The sequence below is a fragment of the Salvia hispanica genome, chromosome 3 (genome assembly GCF_023119035.1).
Source record: "Salvia hispanica cultivar TCC Black 2014 chromosome 3, UniMelb_Shisp_WGS_1.0, whole genome shotgun sequence".
NCBI lineage: Eukaryota > Viridiplantae > Streptophyta > Magnoliopsida > Lamiales > Lamiaceae > Salvia > Salvia hispanica.
Window position 1 is genome coordinate 12,864,514 of NC_062967.1, and position 20,971 is coordinate 12,885,484.

Consider the following 20,971-nt stretch of genomic DNA (forward strand, 5'->3'; position numbering starts at 1 on the left):
ATTATCAAAAAAATTTCTTCAAGAGAACCTTTTGTTTGAAAACCAGTCAAAAATCTCTTTCTCATGCACTGCAGATTTTAAACGCTGAAAAGCAATCTTATGCAATTTGGAGCCTAGTGCTCTGAATAAAATCTCAACAAAGACAACTCTAACAATTTTTCAATTAAAGTTACAAATTTCCTAGGATTATTTTATTTATTGAAATTTTATATAAATTGCAACTACATAACAACATACTCCTAGTTTCAAATGAAAATATAAACAATGTTTATTATCATCTATTGAAATAAAAAAACAAAATATAACGCTCGCCACATTTTTCCAATATTTGGTCCTAGCACATCATCAACAGGTGATTTTTCTCTCTGCAGGAAATTTAAAAATAGTCACTTTCAATATCACAAAAAAAAAAAAAAAAAAAAAAAAAAAAAAAAAAAAAAAAAAAAAAAAAAAAATACTGCAAATTTAATTCAGTTATCAAACCAACCTGGTTTACATATTGAAATCCACTTCCATTAACTCAGAACACAAAAAAATTATCAAATTTTCTAGGCATAAACTTTCGTATTTGAAAAAATACGAAACTAAAGTGGAGTAATTAAAAATACAGAAATATATATAATTCTGGGTTTAGATCTACGAGTACTTTGTAAATCAAAAACCAAAATATAAAAAATAATTTTGCTATGCGTTTTTAATTATTTATGATCGAACAAGAGATAATATACCAAAATAATTCGGAATTTTTGTAGATTTAACATAATGAATGATGGAAACCAAGTTTATTTGCATACGCAATTCAGATCTGGAAGTATTTTCACAGTTTCGAGAATATTAGCTAACAAAATGCAATTACAATTAAAAAAACGTAATTTAGAATTTAGATCTACGATTCACTTGTATATTCCGAAACCGAAAGGATGGGATAGAAGCTCTGATCCAAAATTTAGAGGATTTTTAACCTACATCATATGGTGATGCAGATCCGTCGAAATCCACTGTTTTTTTAAAAAAAATAAAATAAAATGTTTTGGGTTAATAAGTTAAGGTTAAAATCCTAAACGAATTCATATTGAAATATGCAATGTTTTTGCATTTTCGAGAGATGAATATCGAGGAAAATACGTCGATTGTTCTGAAAATAAATGTTTGTCGAAGATTGGAATAGGGAGAAGAAATGCGAGTGAGTGTGATGAAAGAATGAGGTGGATATTTTGTTTATTTATTGGTTGGGCTTTACTGGGTTAACATTAATATATTTAGTGGACAAATTTTGTTATGACCCCAATTAAATAAATTGAGAGGTCAAATTGATCGACCCAATTATAACGAATTAAAACGACGTCAGTTTGGTCTACTATAAATGGGAGTGCTCGTAGATTATTCGGCGCTCCATATCTGCTAAATTTTGTCGAAAAAGTGTGGGTCGGATCGGATAGGATCGCAAAATTGCACAATCCAATAAAATTTTGTGACTATTTTTAAAGTTACTGGAAATACAAGAAAATGATTGAAGTTTATGATTTTAGAGGCTATTGTTTCTTTATTTTATTCATAATATCATTTTTGAAGGCCTATGTTTTGTATGTGTAGTTAATTTTAGTCTAGCATTATGTAGTTGAAAATTTTAGAATTTTATTTTGATATTTATGTCGTGATTGATTGAGTGATTTGTATTTAAAATAACTTATTTTGATTATATTTGCTTGGTAAATAAGTTGTTTTTTTAAGAAACATTATCATAGTATTATTGAAATTTCATCTTTGACACACTATTGATCTAGTATTATTTATTCACAAGTGGTGAAATGCGTATGTATAGACATAAAAACCGCTCCAAAACCTGGCCTAAACACGCATTTTAAATTTCAAAGCCCAAACTTATTTCACAATTTTTCAATATTATTTTAAGTTATTGAAGTAGCAAGTAAATTAGCAAAATAATCTACTTCTATGAAACGGACCAAAACAAAGTGAGTAAAAATTCCATAGTCCTTCCATACCAAGTTGGCATAGTGAGTTGGTGTATCTCACCAATAACTCATTGACAAATGAAAATAAAAAAGAATTTAAATGGCACATCAATTGAACACCAATTCAATAAATCTTTGCATAAAATTAGCATCTATTAATTATGGAAAGTGGCATTATATTACTACTATGAAAATTATTATCATAGAATAGATCTTAGATGTGCAATATACGACTACTACAATATCTATGTATATTGACCTCTTAATGTAATACTAATATTTTACACAAGTAAATTATATTACATTATTTTTCATGTCAAAGAAATAAAATCATATTATTACTCTTTGATAGTACTATTTTGACATGACTAAACTTTTCATTGATCATCAACCATTCTATTTTGAAATAATATGGTACGAGGTACTAAAATATTTCATTTTGAATTTTTGATTTGCTTATTTTTAAATTTTTTTATTTTTTTATATAGTAATAAGAAAATATTGTAATTTATAATTGATAGATTAGTATGCTAACAAAATACTCCCTCCATCCCACTTAAAATGAAACATTTGGATATCGGCACATGATTTTATGTAGTGTTGTTTTGTGAGTTAATGAAGAGAGAGTAAAGTAAGAGAGATGAAAAAGTAGAGATATAATTATTTCCATTTTAGGAAACGTTTCATTTTTAATGGGACAACCAAAAAAGGAAAACGCTTCATTTTTAATGGGACAGAGGGAGTATAAGTTATACTACCTCTGCCAAAAAAAAATAAAAATTGTTAATGACATGAGTTTTAATGCGCAATTGATAAAATAAAACTGATGAAACGAAAAAGTGGGGGGAGTAGTGTTAGTGGACTGTGAGGTCCACATTTAGAATGATCTGTAAAGTTAATACTTGGTTTAAAACTTTTCGTATTTAAAATTAGTCTAATTTATTGGATGACTTAAAATGATAAACTTATTCTATTTTTTTGGACGAGGATAACACCTTTTAATTTTTGTAAATTTTTAGTATAAATATAGATATCAAACAAGAAAAAAAAGTCTTCCCCATAAAATAACAAAATAGTACTGTCAAAGAGTTATTATAATTTTTTTCCTTAACATAGAAAAATAATATAATATGATTATTTTTATATGTAAAATATATATTAAGAGGTCAATATGCATATTTATTGTACTCGTAGTATTTTTGCACGCCTATTTTAATATGGTACTTTCCATATTAAATAGGAATAGTAGTAATATAATGCTATTTTCCATGATTAATAGATGTCTATTTTATGCAAAGATTTATTGAATTGGTGTTCAAATGATGTGGCATTTAAATCCTTTTTTATTTCCATTTGTCAATAAATTATGGTGAAGTATACTAATTCATTATGCCAACTTGGTATGGAAGGACCATGTAATTTTTACTCGAAGTTTAGGTGGTCCACATAAAAACCGCCCCAAAACCTGGCCTAAATCACGCATTTTAAATTTCAAAGCCCAAACTTATTTCACTATTTTTCAATATTATTTTAAGTTATTGAAGTAGCAAGTAAATTAGCAAAAAAATCTAAATTAAACACAATACTAAAACATACTCCCTTTGTTTTTCTAAAATATGAATTTTTTAAATGACATGGATTTTAACATAAAATTGGTAAAGTAAGATAGAGATAGAAAAAAAAGTGTGTTAATGGAAAATTGGTCTCACCTCGTTAGAAAGAAGTTTTCTAAAATAAAAAATTTCTACTTCTATGAAACGGACCAAAAAAAAAGAGGTTCTATTTTTAAGAAACGAAGAAAGAAACGACAAAAGTACTTAATATTAATAAAAAAATGTATAAAGGAAAAGAAATTACATAGAAATAAAAAAAAACATTTAGTAGAACAAAGAAAAAAAAAACACATCGTAGAATAAAGAATTAAAAGACACATCAACTGTATCTCAATTTGTGCGAAGCCAGTCAATCATATTCCCTTACATTTTTTTCATACCTTCGTCTCGGGTCTCCTCGAACAGCTTCATGGTGTGGATCAACGACTTCATATACGATGCATCGATGATCCGTTGGATGTGTGGACTTCAGGCTACGCCACTGGGGGTGGCTCGGTCGCCTTGGCCTTGCCCTTTCTCTTGGCCGCTTTTTGGCCCATGGGACGACATTCTGTTGGCACTTGTGTGCCTACACTTTCCTCCATAGGTGAGTTCAAGTCGAAGGCATCGCCCCCACTACTGGTATAGCTGTCACTGGCACTGACCTTGGTCCTCTTCGAGCCGCTAGCCTCATAACCCGGTGAAAAATTCGATAAATCCTTCACGAGGAGAAAGACGTCTTAGTACTTAAACTCGGGACTCAAATTAATTCAGTAATTAATTCTTATGTAATGGAGTATTGTTTTACAAACGCTTTCCTTGGTAGTTTTTCTTTCCTTTTGAAACATTTCCTTTTCTAAAATTTAATTTTGTTAGTAAAATATTTATTTTAAATGAAATTAAAATTTTAACTTAATTTGACTATATAGTCAATACAAATAAATACAAAATTAAAGAAATGAGACTCATAAAAATTGCAAGAGATGGGATGAATATCGAGGAATGTAGGTCGATTGTTCTGAAAATACAAATTTTGTCGACGATTGGAAGAATGCGGCGCATCCGTCTCCTATTTTTCTATTTAATGGTTAAGATAGTTGATTTAATGGGTCTGGTTAATATAAATGTGGCCTATTGATTTAACAAATAGCCCATACTTCAACCAATTTTTCAATACACATTAATATGTTTATAGTGGACGAATTTCATATGAGCCCAATTAAATAAACTGAGAGGTCCAATTGATTGACCCAATTATAATGAACCAAAACAAGGCCGGTTTGGTCCATTATAAATCAGAGTATCCACGTAGATTTTTCGGTGTGCCACATCTGCTGAATTTTACCCAAAATTTGCGGCTCGAGTCGAATTGAAAAAGTTACACAATTCATAAAGTTTTGTGATATATTGTACTTTACTATTTTTAAAGTTACTGGAAATACAAGAAAATGATAGAAGTTCATGTTTTTAGCGACTAATACCCATTTATTTTATTCATAATATCAATTTTGAAGGCAAATTTTTTGTATGCGTGGATAAGTTTAATCTAGCATTATGTAGTTAAAAATTTTAGAATTTTATTTTGATATTTATGTTGTGATTGATTGAGTGATTTGATTTTAAATTAATTAATTATAATATATTTTTGGTAAATGAATTGTTTCTTAAGAAATTGAAATTTCATCTTTGACACACTATTGATCGATTACTTAATCACAAATGGGTCAGGGTAATCTAGGAAAATAAAATATAATATTAGGAAACCTCAACCACCCTATGAACAATTCATGAAGAGACTTAGGTATGAGGGAAACATCGACGACGATTAATTATATTTAATGACTTGATCACCGTGTTTTGCATTTTAAAAATGTTACGGCATTGAAAAACAGAACAAGTTTATTTAAAAATCATATTTATTTGAAAAATGAGGGTGGTGGATAGAGTTTTGACGTCCCAGCTACTTACTCCATATTTAACTTCAGATCATTTCAAATTATCTATATAGTAATCTATCTGTCTCATTTAAGATATATACTTTAGAAATAAATCTCTCTCTCTTCTCGTTAAAATATTCAAAAACTATTTTTTTTGTCTACTTATTTCATCTAACACAACTCATACTAAAATCTCATGCCACTAAAGAATGTGGACATTTGAGTGGGACATAGAGAGTATTATCTTACATTACTCTTTCTTTCTCTCCTTCATCAGCTAGCATGGAAGGGAGTGAGTTTATGATTTCGCTCTTTGTTTCAACTTTAGTCTTTATAGAATTGATTCCATTAAAATTCCATTCCTAATCTAAGTACATATGACAGACATAGATGAGGAAACTCCCGGCGCCGCCGTTGGCGTCAACATCCCAGACATAGTTGAGGAAACTCCTACCGTCGCCAACACCAGCAACCCCGAATCTCAGCCACGTGTGCTCTACAAAGTGCCGGTACAGATGAAACGCTACAAGGAGCACTTTTACGAGCCCGAAGTGGTCCCCCTCGGCCCGTACCACCACAGAGGGCATCCACAATCCCAGCTGGTGGACCCACTCAAGAACGAGCTAGAGGTTTTGCTTTGCAAGGATCCTAACCGCAAAAGCTTCCTTCTGGGCGAGATCCGCAAGCGAATAGACGAAATCAGACGCTTCTACATGGGAGCAGACGCCTACGACGATGAGGAATTGGCTGAAATGATGCTTCGTGACGCCTGCTTCCTCATTTGCAATATGCAAGGAGGTGAGACTTCCGATCTGATTGGCCGACGACTCGGACTATCTGGGAAATTGTTCATGTATCGCGATATAAGAATGCTTGAGAATCAGATCCCGTTATGGCTCATCTCCTTAATACATCCTGATCCCCAATTACTATTGTGCCAATACTTGAACCTTATTGTTTTCGGGGATGACATAAGGCCAACGCAACAAAACGAGGGAGGAGCAGAGCTTCTTGTTTTCGGTGGTTACACAAGGATCACACAACTTCCTTGGGAAAACGGAAAAGGAGAAGAGCCTCTTCACCTACTCGATGCTTGGTATCGAATCCTTCTCTATCGCAACGAGAGCCCTGACAAATCAAGGTGTTTTTCGCAGATTATCAAGAGTTACTTTAACCAAGCAAGCGCAAAGAAGAGAAGCTCGATAACCGTGTGGCGAATGGTGAATAGTCCGTTTCGGTCAGCGACGGATTTAAGAGCAAAGGGCATTCATTTTCGGCGGAGTTCAAATTGCTTGACGGACATCAAGTTCTTCTCATGTGCTTTCTACGCTGAACTCCAACTTCCTTCCTTCTACGTTACCAACAGTAGCAAAGTATACTTCTCCAATCTTATCTCGTTCGAGATGTCTCCAAAGAGAGACACAGACAAAGACACAGTCTTCGGCCTGACGTCTTACTTGAACTTCATGAAAGCGCTGATCCACAATGCTAATGATGTAAAGGTGCTGCGGGAGAAAGGCATACTGTACGGCCTGCTGGCTACTGACGAAGATGTGGTTGAAATGTTTAAAAGCATTGATACTTATGGATACCCAAATAGAGGCCTTTTTCTTGACGTGAAGATGATGATTGAGGAGCACTGCAACAACAAAGCGAGGACGTGGATGGCCGACCTCATGAAGACCAATTTTCGGAGCCCGTGGACCATTATAGCTCTCGTCGCGGCCACGTTTTTGCTGTGCCTTACTTTTCTACAAACTTACTTCACAATCAATCCACGCAATTAAAATGACTCCGCCTTTGCTTTAGGATGTCTCCAACGGCGCCCTTCCCACTCGCCCGTCGGCGACGTCCGACCGGACGGGCGCCATTGTGGGAGGGAAGGGCGCCCACGCCCGTCCCGAGTGCCCCTGCGATGGGCTCGCCCCTCCCGTCGACGGGCGAGTGGGACGGGCGCCACTGTGGCGAAGGTCGCCCGTCCCACTCGGACGTCCGACATTTTATATTTTCTTTCTTTTTTTTTTTTTTTTTTTTTTTTTTTTTTTAAACTCTATAAATAGGGCTCCTCCAACGTCATTTCATTCACACCACTTGTGTTGACAAGTTTCTCTCTCTAAACCTCTTTTTTCAATTATCTGTAATGGCGAGTAGTCGTGCGGGTGGTAGTGGCGGAGGCGCTAGTGATAGTGATGGCTTTAGTGATGATGAATTTCGGCGTCCGAGCCCCGAAGACTGCCAGCGGCTGATTAATATGCACGGGTCGGTGCACGGGTTCCCTGGGATGTTGGGCAGCATCGATTGTATGCATTGGGAGTGGAGGAACTGCCCCGCCGCCTGGAAGGGGATACACACTTCCGGCTTCAAAGCCAAGCATCCCACGTTGATCCTTGAAGCTGTAGCTGACTACCGGCTATGGATATGGCATGCTTATTTTGGAGTGGCCGGGTCGAACAACGACATCAACGTCCTCCAGTCGTCGCCCCTGTTCAACGATCAGTGCAATGGCGTTGGTCCCGCCATCAGCTTTCGTCGCCAACGGCAACCAACACAACATGGGATACTATTTGGCGGATGGGATATACCCAACCGGCCCGTCTTTGTGAAGACGATCAAGCATGCGGTCGGGCCGAAGAAGTCCTACTTTGCGACCCGGCAGGAGGCAGCGCGCAAGGATGTTGAGCGCGCATTTGGTGCGCTCCAGAGTCGATGGGCGATGGTGAGGGGTCCGGCACGGCAGTGGTATATTCCCAACATCGGCGACATCATGTACGCGTGTATCATTTTGCACAACATGATTGTCGAGAGTGAAGGGGACGAACTGACTCAGTGGACCAGCGAAGATGACACGGGTGCCGGTCCAAGCCACGGCGTGGCCACCGCGAATGTGAACATGGGGGTACCTCATGGAGAGGTTGAGCGGTTGCGCGCATTTGCCGACATGCGGCAAAGAAATGCCCATATTCGACTTCAGGAGGATATCATCGAAGAGGTTTGGACGCGGAGGGGTGGACACTGATGTGGTTGTTTTTTTTTTCTGTCTACCATGTAATTTTTTTTAGAATGATGTATGTTTTTTTTTTATTGAAATATTCGTATTTCCCGTTCGTATTTGTGTCGAATTTTAATTCCGTGAATTTTAATTTAATTGTGAATTAATTTAATTGTGGGAAGGGCTAGTGGGAGGGGCGAGTGGGAAGGGCTAGTGCAGTGGGAAGGGCTAGTGATGTGGCAGTGGAATGGGAGGGGCTAGTGCTGACGTGGCATGGGAAGGGCGAGCGGGAGGGGCGCCGCCGGAGACAACCTTATGTACTACTCCCTCCGTCCCATTAAATATGCAACATTTGCTTTTCGGCACAGGATTTTATGTAGTATTATTTTGTGAGTTAATGAAGAGAGAGTAAAGTAAGAGATAAGAAAAAGTAGAGAGAGTATTGTTTCCAATTTTAGAAACGTTTCATTTTTAATGGGACAGACCAAAAAGGAAAACGTTTCATTTCTAATGGGACAGATGGAGTATTGTTTTACAAACGCTTTCCTTAGTAATTTTCTTTTCTTTTGAAACATTTTCTTTTCTAAAATATTACTCCATATATTAAATTTAATTTTGTTAGTAAAATACTTATTTTAAATGAGAAATGAGACTCATAAAAATACAAAACTAAAGAAATGAGACTCGTAAAAATTGCAAGAGATGGGATGAAGACTTGTGGTCGTGGACTTCAATTCTTATGGGTTGAGATTTTTTTTTAACAAAAAAAGAAAAAAATAAAAAGTGGTGTGTGCCAACTAAAGAATGGCTAAGAGGCCATGAGTTTTGGACCAAATGAAAATTTTGTTGATAATCGTATATGTAATTTCCTATTACTAGCCCAAAAAGAGGTCGAATATTCAAATTTCTGCCCAATACTTTCCTATTCAGATGAGTTGGGAAATTTAAATGTTAAATTTCCTATTACTAGCATCGAACAAATGTTAATTTAAGAGTTAAAAGCATTTCTTATAACTAGCATTGAGTCAAAGTTAAATTTAAAAGTTAAAACTAGCATTTCTCCCAATACTTTCTTTGTAATTTCCTATTACTAGCATCGAACAAATGTAATTTCCTATTGTTTGCTCACCTTCCTAGTTATTTTAAATCAAAGCTATAAACTAACAATCTTCTGAATCTCCTTATAATCTTTCTACAAATTAATTGACCAATTAAGTTTGAGTATTCTACATACATAAATGCAATATAAATATTAGTCATTGCATCGAACGCTTGTAGTTATTGAGCTTAACTTCATCAAAGAAATAACAAACATCAAGAGTAGCCATTTTATTTATACATCTGACTGAATCACTTCGCTACATAATCAAACCTGTAAACAATTACTAACAATTTTATTGTGCTGAAGAACTTAAGTATTAAATAATTATTTCCTACGTTTAATTCAATTTTATATGGAAACTATTAATTAGAGGCACGTGGAGTAGCAACAACAAGTAGAGGAGATTTCTTATGAACAGCAAATCCAGGGGCTTCAGTCATGTCTAAATCCTCCTTTCTACCTCCATTAGGCATTCCAAAGTCAAATTCGTTCACCAATCTTGATATTGCAAGCTCGTATAGAGACATAGCGAACCCGATACCCGGGCAACCTCTTCGGCCAGCTCCGAAGGGAATCATCTCGAAATGCAAACCTTTATAGTCTATGCTCGTGTCAAAGAACCTTTCAGGACGAAACTCATTGGGATTCTCCCACAATAAGGGATCCCTCGATATGGCCCAACAGTTGACCAACACAAGTGCGCCACGTGGGATGTCGTAGCCCAGTAAATTAGTGTCTTGAGTTATTTCTCGAGGGACAGCTAATGGTAAAGGTGGGTGTAGCCGTAGACTCTCCTTAGATACTGCTTTCAAATATGGCATTTTGTCCAAGTCATCCTCATTAATATCAATCCCATTCTTGTTTTTAGCTACTTCTCTCACTTCCTTTTGAAGAAGCTTCATTGTTCTTGGATTTCTTATGAGCTCCGCCACCGTCCATTCTAAAGCTGTGAAGGTCGTGTCAGTTCCGCCTCCAAACATATCCTGTCACAAACATTTGTTCGTCATATTTAAGTATCATTATTTTTTTTTATTTTTACAAGAATTATGGACATAAATCTAGCTTGGGGATTTGAAAGTTGAAACATATGCCCTCAGAAATGATATTTAGTAGGGGTGGGTCAGTATAATACTACCTTATCAAAATTGAAATACCGCATTCACTAATGAAAGTGTCAATATAAGTAAATACCATATCTTTTCATTATTGTTCTTCCGGTATACCAAATTTTTTATATGCCTATTTTCAATATTGTTTCCATACCAAAATCCGATATGCCATTAAGTTGTATACCATACTGAAATTTGGTATACCATAATTATACGTTACACCAAAATAATGTTAAGCCAACATCTTGTTTCTTATCGATATGAATATTTAGTATGGTATTAAAATTCGGTATATACCGTCCGTCCCTGAAAATTTGTCACTTATTTCCATTTCCGTCCGTCCCTAAAAATTTGTCACCTTTCACTTTTACCATTTTTGGTAGTGGACCATATTTCCACTAACTCATTCACATTCGCATTTTATTATAAAACTAATATATAAAAGTAGGACCCACATCCCACCAACTTTTCAACCCACTTTCTAATACATTTCTTAAATTTCGTGTCGGGTCAAATGGTGACAAATTATGGGGGACGGAGGGAGTACTACATAGTATAGCAAAAATCCAGTATGTACCATACTTTTATGGTGAGTATATAATACTCCATCGGTCCATAAAAATTTGTCGCTTATTTTCCTTTATGTCCGTCCCTAAAAATTTGTCGCCTTTCACTTTTATCATTTTTGGTAGTAGAACTCATACTACACTAACTCATTCTCACTCACATTTTATTATTATAAAACTAATACTCCATAAAAGTAGGACTCACATATCACTAAATTTTTCAACTCACTTTTTATTACATTTCTTAAAACTCGTACCGAGTCAAATAGTGACAAATTATAAGGAACGGAGGGAGTAGCATATATCAAATTTTCAATCTATTGCGGTATATAGCGGTATGGCAGATATGCATACTAAATTTGGTAATATTATACTCCCTCGATCCTGAAATTGGAGTCTACAGTTAACTTAGTAAGATTTTAGGTACTGGAGTAGATTTTATTTCTATCATGTAGGGTCAGTCCTCCATTGAATTTGTAGCCTAACTAAGTAACTAAATTGCCGATACAATTAAAGTATCAGTCCACCATTGGCGACCCATCCTAACAGTAGAATGTTAGAGATCCGCAACCACAAGTTTTATCCTAAAGCCAATTATGACAGCAAAAGTCGGTTACTCCCATTAAAGACGAGTCATTTTTCTTTAGTTAATCTCAACCAAGATGACGTCTTAAAAAAATGAAAACACCTTTATTTTTCCTTTATTCATTTTCTTTTCTTATGTATGTGCCAACATTATTTCCCCAGTGTCACAGAATTAAAATTTTTCATAATTATAAAGATGAGGTACTTACTAAGATTAGAGCTTTAATCACATCATCCTCAACAGGATCACTATCCTTACTCTCTTTCTGAAACTCAAGCAATGCGTCGGCAAAATTCACAACTGCGCCATCACTCGATTTCCTTTCTCGATATTCTCGAAGCAAACCCTCCATAAACTGATCCGTCATCTCGAAAATCTTCTCAACTTGCGCTTCAACGCCATTCACACGGTCGATCCAGCCCAACCACGGCACGAAGTCTCCCACATTATACCGCTGCAACATCTCCACAATCATCTCCAGAATCTGATTGAATCGTTTCTCTCTGTTATCCCCGCCGCCGCCGTACTTCCTCCCTAGCACAGCCCTGCATACGACGTCGTTCGCCAGATCCATGAACACCTTGCTCAAGTTCACAACCCCCGGCGAAGATCGCTTGATATTCGCAATCATCAGCGACGTCTCTTCGTCTCGGATGGGGCGGAAGGATTGGACCCTCTTGCTGCTGAAGAGGTGGAGCACGCACATGCTCCGCCCCTTCCGCCAGTGGGACCCGTAGGCAGCGAAAGCGACGTCTCGGCCGCCGTACAATAGCCTGTCGGCTGTGCTGAACCTCGGGCGGCTTGCGAAGATCGGGTCTTGGTTTAGCATGATCTCCCGGGCAGCCTTGGCCGAGGAGGCGACGACGACGGGCTTGCTGCCGAACTGGAGGAGCATCACCTCGCCGTAGCGCTTGGATAAAGAGTGAAAGGAGCGGTGGGGTAGGCTTCCGGCTAGGTAGATATTTCCGATTATCGGAAGCTTTAGTGGAGAAGGTGGCAGCCTCTTTGTTGAGGGGCTTTTCTTGAGCAAGAAAAGGACTAGGAAGATGAAAGATAAAATAAGTAGTATAGCTGCCATTTAATTTCTTTAATTTGTAGTAGTACTAGTTTGGATGATGGATTATTGTTTCATTTCAAGGGTCTCCAATTTATAGACATGAGATGAGAGTAATGGTTGTTCTTTCACACTATCTATAACTAGAAGATACATTATCCTATTCACCTATTTTAGAGCATCCACAATTAGGGGTGTCGAAACTGGTACTCGCACCCGATTTCGGCTCCAAAGATAGTCCCAATACCCGTCCCGCACTGTATCGGGTATTACCCGATACCCGAGTCGGGTATCCCGCACGACCGCACCTGACACCGCGGGTACCCGACCCAACCTCTTTCATTTTTTTTTTGTTTTTTTTTAAAATCGTATTATTGTTGTTATTTGTATATTTTACTCCATATTATACTGCCATAACATGCTCAAGATGTTTCCAAACTAATTACTGTTATAATATGCTCACTTGTTGGTCATCATCCGTAAGTCCAAACATGAGTTATCAATCATTCGTTATGTATATACACACAATATATGTATATCCAAAGTCTAAACCTTGTATATAATATACATATATTATGTTAGTATGTTCCTGAATATATATAACATATGTAAATGAAGATTCTGAAAATTATGTTAGTATTTTACTGTATGTGTTGTATGTGTGTATTTGTTACTGTAATTAAAAGATTTTAAAAGTTAAATAAACTTAACTCTGATAAAAAAAAAAAGGAATAAGAAAAAAAAAAAAATAATGTTGTGAGCTCATATTTAAATTTTAAATGATTACAAAATGCTAATATAATTATAAACAATCGGGTAATTGTCGGGTATCGGGTATACCCGATACCCGCAAATCCCAAATTTGAATACCCGATCCCGATCCGTTTCCCGTTTCCATCGGGTAGCGGGTATCGGGTCGGGTAGAAAATTACCCGATACCCGCTACCTTTCGACACCCCTATCCACAATAGTCACGCCCTTTCCATATACTAGCACTAAGACAAGCCAAAAATACTTCCTGCAACATCATTAAGGACTTCCCACAGGCCAGTAATAGGCTAGCCGACGCTCTAGCCCTCCCGAGAAAAAAAAACACCAAAAACAACAATAGCAACAAAATGAATTGAAGAAAAAAAAACATAGAAAAAATGAAATGGAAATAGGATATTTTAGAAAAAATGTAAAAAAATAAAAAATAAAATAAAAATCGGCTAGCTCCTCTTGTGCGACCTAGCTCTAGGATGTTGGCTTTTTGTCCGTCAGGCTAGCCTAACACAATAGCACAATAGTGTACTAGCCGTAGTCATTTCTTATTTATAACTTCAAACTAAATTGTTTATGAATAAATGAATATTAGTAGTACGGAGTATTGAACAAAAATTTAAATATTTATTACGAATTTTTGTTGTATACTGTCGGCCCGAATTAGGTGGTGTTACCCTACCAACCTTGAACGAAGCCAGTAAACCTCAAATATGACAGTGACTGCTTATTTGCTGCAGTATTTTCATCGGGTATATTGGGTGAGTTAACCAAAATAGAATAAATAAATACATAAGACTAAAATTTATAACTATATATGGGAGAAAAAAATGGAACATATGAAGAATAAAGGTATGTAAATAGAAAAAATTATTCTAATTAAAAAAATTGAAAACATTGTATATGCGGAAAGGGATGGAAATTTTTTAATTATTTTTTTGAATATATTTCTAAATTTTTTTAATTTTATTTCTTTTTATGTTCATAGGATTTGCAAATCAGGTTTCATTGATATGCTATTATTACTACTCCCTCCGTCTCGTTTAAGATGACACGTTTTCCTTTTTGAATTGTCTCAACCAAGATGACACATTTCCTTTGTTGGAAACTTTCTCTCTCCAATTAACACACTCAATCACTTTTTTCCACCCCTATTAAAATATTCACCTTTTTTCTCTCTCTATTTTAATACTTCCATCCACTTTTTCTCTTTCCAATTAAACACATTAACCAATTACTCATAAAACCCCGTACCGACTAAGGAATGTGCCATCTTAGCCGGGACGGACGGAGTATTTTTTATTAGTACTAATCAATGTTTTAAAAACCGGACCGGACCGGCCGGTTCGACTGGTCGGACCGCGAACCGGTAGGTAGTCCGGTCCGGTTCACTCCTTTAAACCACCAATGCATTGAACCGCTGTGAACCGGCAGAACCGGCCGGCCGGACCGGTTGGACCGTGAACCGGAAACCGGTTCAATATTGTTTTGTTTAAAAATGTTTAAAATTTGTTATTGGTAGGAGTTGAACTCATGACCTCTCTTCTACATAAGAAGACCTCTACCACTCCACCACATGAGCTCATTGAACAATTTGAACATCAAATATTTTTATACATTAACCATTAAACTTTTATCTAAAAAAACTAATAATTCATTTTAATTTTATATTATTTAATATAATTGTTAATTATAATATAAATAATTATCATCCTCTATATTTTAATGATGCTCTACTTACCATCTATATTATTATTAGTACCATATAAGATTCATTATTTACTATAAATAAATTTTTTATATTACATACTTAATTTATATACCCTAGCTATTGACATCAATGAATATTTTTATCTAAACTTAATACCTAATTCGTATTTAATTATAATATTATTTTACGAAATAAATTTTCTTAAATTAATAAACATCATCTATTTTAATACATAAAACTATTAAATTTGTTAATAATATTTAATATATGTGTTTATTATATATTCTGGTTCAACCAATGGTTCGATCAGTGAACCGGTTGAACCAGTGAACCAGTAACGACGCCGGTTCGCCGGCCGGTCCGATTTTTAAAACATTGGTACTGATAAAATTTTGAATTCAAGAAAATAAGATTTCTCTACTATTTATTGCTCAGTCAATCTAGTGAGTAGTGACACAACCTATACTACCACTTCGGCTAGCCTTTATTGGCCACAGTCGACGTCAAGCCGTCAAGGTTGACTAAAGCATGTGGAGGATTATTTAATGGTGAATTGCCTAGTTACCATTTTTTAAATACTAGTGTTTTACTCTAATTGCGTAATTGGCATATTAAATAGTGTTTTAATCTAATTGCGTAAATCCGACAACGACTCAACGCGAATATGGTAAGTGCACAATCGCAACCACTCTTGCCGTAACACTGATTGCTTAGTCTGTCTCATGGCATGCTGCATACTATATACTGCAGATTGCTTAATTATAGTACCTGATTTCATATCGAAAATTGCTTGGAACCATATGTTGAATAGCTTATCTATGTATTGCAGATTGCATGCCTATGTTATCAATTGAACTATAGTGTTACTATAGTGTTCTGATTTTATATCACAGATTGCGTGAAACCGCATGGCCAATTGCTTACCTATGTCTCGCAGATTGTTTGCTTAGATTGCCAAGTTGTCATTTTAACTATGGTGTCACCATAACGCACCCATATATCGATATCGTAAATTTTTTTTACTCATATATAGGTCCTTTCATCCGCAGGGGCATAGCCAAGAATTTATTACAGGAGGGGCAAAGTTAATAAAATTTTTATTTTTAAGAAGGGGCATTTGCTATAATTTTTTATATATATACATGAAAGTTTGTAATAAATACTAAAGGGAGGGGAAGAGGTGAGGAGGGGCAAATGCCCCACCTCTTAAAGGGCTGGATTCGCCCCTGTTCATCCGTACCTTATAAATGTTCCCTTCCTCGTTCCATAGTAGTGGAGTCATTTCCTTTTTAAGTAAAAGTCAATTTATTTCTTCTCACTTGCTTTACTTTTTCTTACTTTATACCTTTTTAATTTCATACTTTATTCTTTATTTACTTAACTCAATTAACACAATATATTTTTTAAATCGTGTGCCGAAAAGAAACACCCCCACTAATGCGGAACAAAGGGAGTAATTAATTTAATTAGTACTGTAGCTTAACTTGAACTCAGTATTCCATTTACTCTATTAATTAGTTTCTTAACGCATTTATATCCTACATATAGGTTCTTTTATTGTATCACTAGTATTTTCTGTTGGTGCTGCCGTAAAATCTAATTAATACTCTACGTGATTTGTAAATTTTAATGAATCTAACAAAAAGATAATAGAAATTATTATCCATTGAATGCCAAGAAAATTGATACTCTCTGACCCTTATGCCCTAGTGTTTGTTATGTTGTCCAGTGGCGGATGCGGCATGAGAAATTGGACGGGGCAAAACGACCACTACTCAGTATGTCAATGTTATCGGATGTCCTTGAAGGAATAGAACAACTACTAGGCTTCATTTTTAGTGTCACAATCATATGCTCCCTCTGTTTCGGCTAATATGATATTTTTTTTAACAAGTACAAGATTTTAGGAATTATTGGTTAATGTGTTTAATTGGAGAGAGAAAAAGTGGATCTAAGTATTAAATAATGAGAAAAAAGAGATAAATATATTAATTGGAGATAGAAAAAAAATGTTTAGGTATATTAATTGGAGAGTTAAAAAAGAAAACATGTCATATTGACTAACTCATATTTATATCGGTTTAATTGGTCTATTGAAGTGCTAAATGCCGAGTTTATCACTCGAGATTGTCTATGTCCAGCAAAGTATACTACTCCAATCTTATTGCATTCGAGATGTCCCCGGATAGAGATACGGTCTTCGGCCTGACGTCTTACTTGAACTTCATGAAAGCGCTAACCCACAATGCTGATGATGTGAAGGTGTTGCGGGAGAAATGCATACTTTACAGCCTGCTGGCCACCGATGAAGATGTGGTTGAAATGTTTAAAAGTGTTGATACTTATGGATACCCAAATAGAGGCCTTTTTCTTGACGTGAAGATGAGGATTGAGGAGCACTTCAACAACAAAGTGAGGACGTGGATGGCCGAACTCATGAAGACCAATTTTCTGAGCCCGTGGACCGTTATAGCTCTCATCGCAGCCACATTTTTTCTATGCCTTACTTTTCTACAAACTTACTTCACAATCAATCCACGCAACTAAATGATTATGTATTGTTTTCCTGAGGTCGCTATATATATATTGTTAGATGTTTTGGATGCTAAACTTGTTACTATCTTGCTATAAGAAAAAAACAGAATTTAATGTTAATTTAATCAAGATATCAAATTTTGAAATTCGTAAATACTTTATAAGTTTAATTGAATTTGATTTTGTTAATAAAAATGTATTTTAAATGAAATGAAATTAATTTTATTGTGAATATATAATTAAAGAAGTGAGACTCGTCAAAATTGCAAGAGATGGGGTAGTTGTGGGCTTCAATTTAAGTAAGGGCGGGTTGAGGTAAAAAGTGGTATGGGCCAACTAAAACAATGACTAAGAGACCATGAGTTTTAGGCCCAATGGAAAATTTGTTGAATAATCGTATGATCAGATGCAAGATGCTAAAATTAATTTCCTATTACTAGCTCACAAAGAGGTCGAAAATTCAGGTTCTGTCCAATAGAATAGTATCGTGTAACTTAAGATTAATAATGAAATATACTTCGATGATTTTATTAAAATTGTAAGCTTTGATTTTTAAAAGATTGGATAGAATTGATACAATTATAAAATGTTAAGAGTCCTAGAGATGATAAACTTTTGAATTTTCGACTCACATTTATCAAGTCCATAAGTCCTGTAATCATGGGAGATCCGCTTTAAATAATGCGATAAAAATAATGACCAACTCAATTATCTTATACTCTAACCATCCACAATTTAAAGTCTGACTTTAACTCATTGTAAGTTTTAAAATATGTGAGAGAAAGTAGATAGAAAAAGATAATGGAATATAGGTCGCACTTTTATATGGAGTATTAGTTTTATAATAGAATGTGAGAGTAATGAATTAATATAATCCACGTACTATAAATGCAAGGAAAAAAAACAAAAATATGGACATTATTTCTTGAACGAACTAAAATGTCACAAATATGGACATTATTTCGTAGACGGTGATCGAGTTCTTTTATAGTACAATATATTATTATGAACGGAGCAATATGATGGGAAATGTAAAGAAGGACGTCCTGAAATAGGTAGCCTTTTCAATTTTTAATCCCAATGTAATTTTGGGTCAAATAGTGTGCAAAATTAAATATTTAGCCCATATCAAGTCCATTTATTTTCTTATGTAGCATCATAGTAACTAATTTTGGTTTCCAACGAAGTAACTTTAACTTACATTTGAAATATTGAAGTAAAACATACTTACATAAAACTTAAAGTGAAATCAACTGCGTCGATGGATTGTGAAGTAAGTTTGAAGAAAGGTGAGGCAGAGCAAAAAAGTGGCGGCGGCGAGAGCTATCACAGTCCATGGGCTCCGAAGTTTGGTGTTGATGAGGTCGGCCATCCATATCCTCCCTTTGTTGTTGCAGTGCTCCTCAATCCTCATCGTCACGGCAAGAAAAAGGTCCCGGTTCGAGAATCCATAAGTATCAATGCTTTTAAACATTTCAACCACCTCTTCATCGCTCGCCAACAGGCTGTACAGTATGCCTTTCTCCCTCAACACCTTCACATCTTCCGCGTTGTTGATTAGCGTTTTCATGAAATAGACATAAGACGTTACGCCAAAGTTTGTATCAGCCGCCTCTGGTGACATCTCGAATGCAATAAGATTGGACAAGAATACTTTCCTATTGTTGGAGATGTAGAAGAAAGGAAGGTGGAGTTGCGCGTAGAAGGCAAAGGAGAAGAACTTAACGTTGGTCAAGCAATTTGAACTTCGTCGAAAATGAATGCCTTTTGCTTTTAGATCCGTCACCGATCTAAACTGGCCATTCCTCTCTTGCCACAGAGTTGTTGAGCTTGTCTTTCGTTCCCTTAGTTGATTATGTGTCTTGATAAGCTGCAAACAATTACTTGAATTTTCTCGGGTCTCAACGAGGCATAGATGGGTGCGATGTGAAGCTTCTAGAAGGTGAAGAGGCTCTTCGCCTCGCCCGTTTCCCCATGGAAGGTGTGTCATCCTGTTATCCCCGAACGCGTTGTAGCTTAAGTACTCGCACAATAATGATTGGTGAGGGTGTATTAAGAAGATGAGCCATAACGGAATTTGATTTTCCAGCATATACATATCGCGGAACATGAACAACATCCCAGACATCCCCAGACGCTGGCAAATTAGGGTTTTGGTTTCGTTGACTTGCATAGAGCATACTTGCATGTAGCATATGAGGAAGCAGGCGTCGCGAAGCATCATTTCAGCCAATTCATCGTCGGTGTAGTGATTTGCTCCATTGTAGAAGTGGCGGATTTCGTCTATCCGCCTAAGGATCTTGCTCAGGAATAGGGTTTTGTTGTTGGCGCAAACCATATCTCGTAGCTCGTCCTTGAGTGGCTCCACTAGTTGTTGTTGTGGATGGCAGCGGTGGTGGTATGGGCCTAGGGGGACCACTTCCGGCTCATAAATGTGCTTCTTCCCGCGTCGCACCTGCACCGGGACTCTGTATAGCACGTGGCGCGGAGATCGGATGTAGACGGTGACAGAGCAGGGAGTTTTATCATCTATGTTTGACATACATGCACTCAAAATCTATATCTACACAATTAAGGAATTAGTTTATATAAAATTGTGATCACAAACATTTGGGTAAAAAAAACTATAAAAACCCTACCTACCATCCTCCTAGCCTAGCCTCATTAATTGAATAACTTTGACAATATTTGACTTTTATTAGCTAACTGTCTTCCACGAATAAACCGAATTACCTCGACCCATTTGTCATTAAGCTGATCAGTCAATAATGGATCAATTAAGTCATGTTAAGAAATTGAAGAGAACATGCTCATGAATCGGCCTCCTCAATAAAAGTTGAAAACGCCAACTTTAGTTTTGATTATTTTGCATTTGGATCTTATTGGGAATATGCATTACAATTTACATTATTGGATTCCTACTATGTTGCAAATTAATATATGGACCCCAAATATTTTTTATGTTGATGGGGTTGTCCAGAAGTACTATTTGAATACGTGGACCTCAATTTTAGATAAACTAGTAATGGTACGTTTGTTTGGCACAGATTGTACT

At 35.9% G+C, this 20,971-nt stretch overlaps 3 protein-coding genes across 3 annotated transcripts; 1 reads left to right on the forward strand and 2 right to left on the reverse strand.

Moving 5' to 3' along the window:
- Positions 1 to 5,666: 5,666 nt before the first annotated feature.
- On the forward strand, positions 5,667 to 7,446 carry LOC125216989 (UPF0481 protein At3g47200-like). The gene is made up of 2 exons (XM_048118791.1): positions 5,667 to 5,794; positions 5,887 to 7,446. The coding sequence occupies exons 1-2, from the start codon at positions 5,785 to 5,787 to the stop codon at positions 7,287 to 7,289; spliced, it is 1,413 nt and encodes a 470-aa protein (XP_047974748.1). The 5' UTR covers positions 5,667 to 5,784; the 3' UTR covers positions 7,290 to 7,446.
- A 2,369-nt stretch (positions 7,447 to 9,815) lies between these two features.
- LOC125217036 ((+)-menthofuran synthase-like) lies at positions 9,816 to 12,959 on the reverse strand. The gene is made up of 2 exons (XM_048118859.1): positions 12,063 to 12,959; positions 9,816 to 10,576 (listed from the first exon to the last, which is right to left on the reverse strand). Exons 1-2 carry the CDS (start codon positions 12,930 to 12,932, stop codon positions 9,956 to 9,958), a joined length of 1,491 nt encoding a protein of 496 aa, XP_047974816.1. The 5' UTR covers positions 12,933 to 12,959; the 3' UTR covers positions 9,816 to 9,955.
- A 6,206-nt stretch (positions 12,960 to 19,165) lies between these two features.
- Positions 19,166 to 20,458, reverse strand: LOC125209312 (UPF0481 protein At3g47200-like). The gene has a single exon (XM_048108912.1). The coding sequence runs from the start codon at positions 20,456 to 20,458 to the stop codon at positions 19,166 to 19,168; it is 1,293 nt and encodes a 430-aa protein (XP_047964869.1).
- Positions 20,459 to 20,971: the final 513 nt, after the last annotated feature.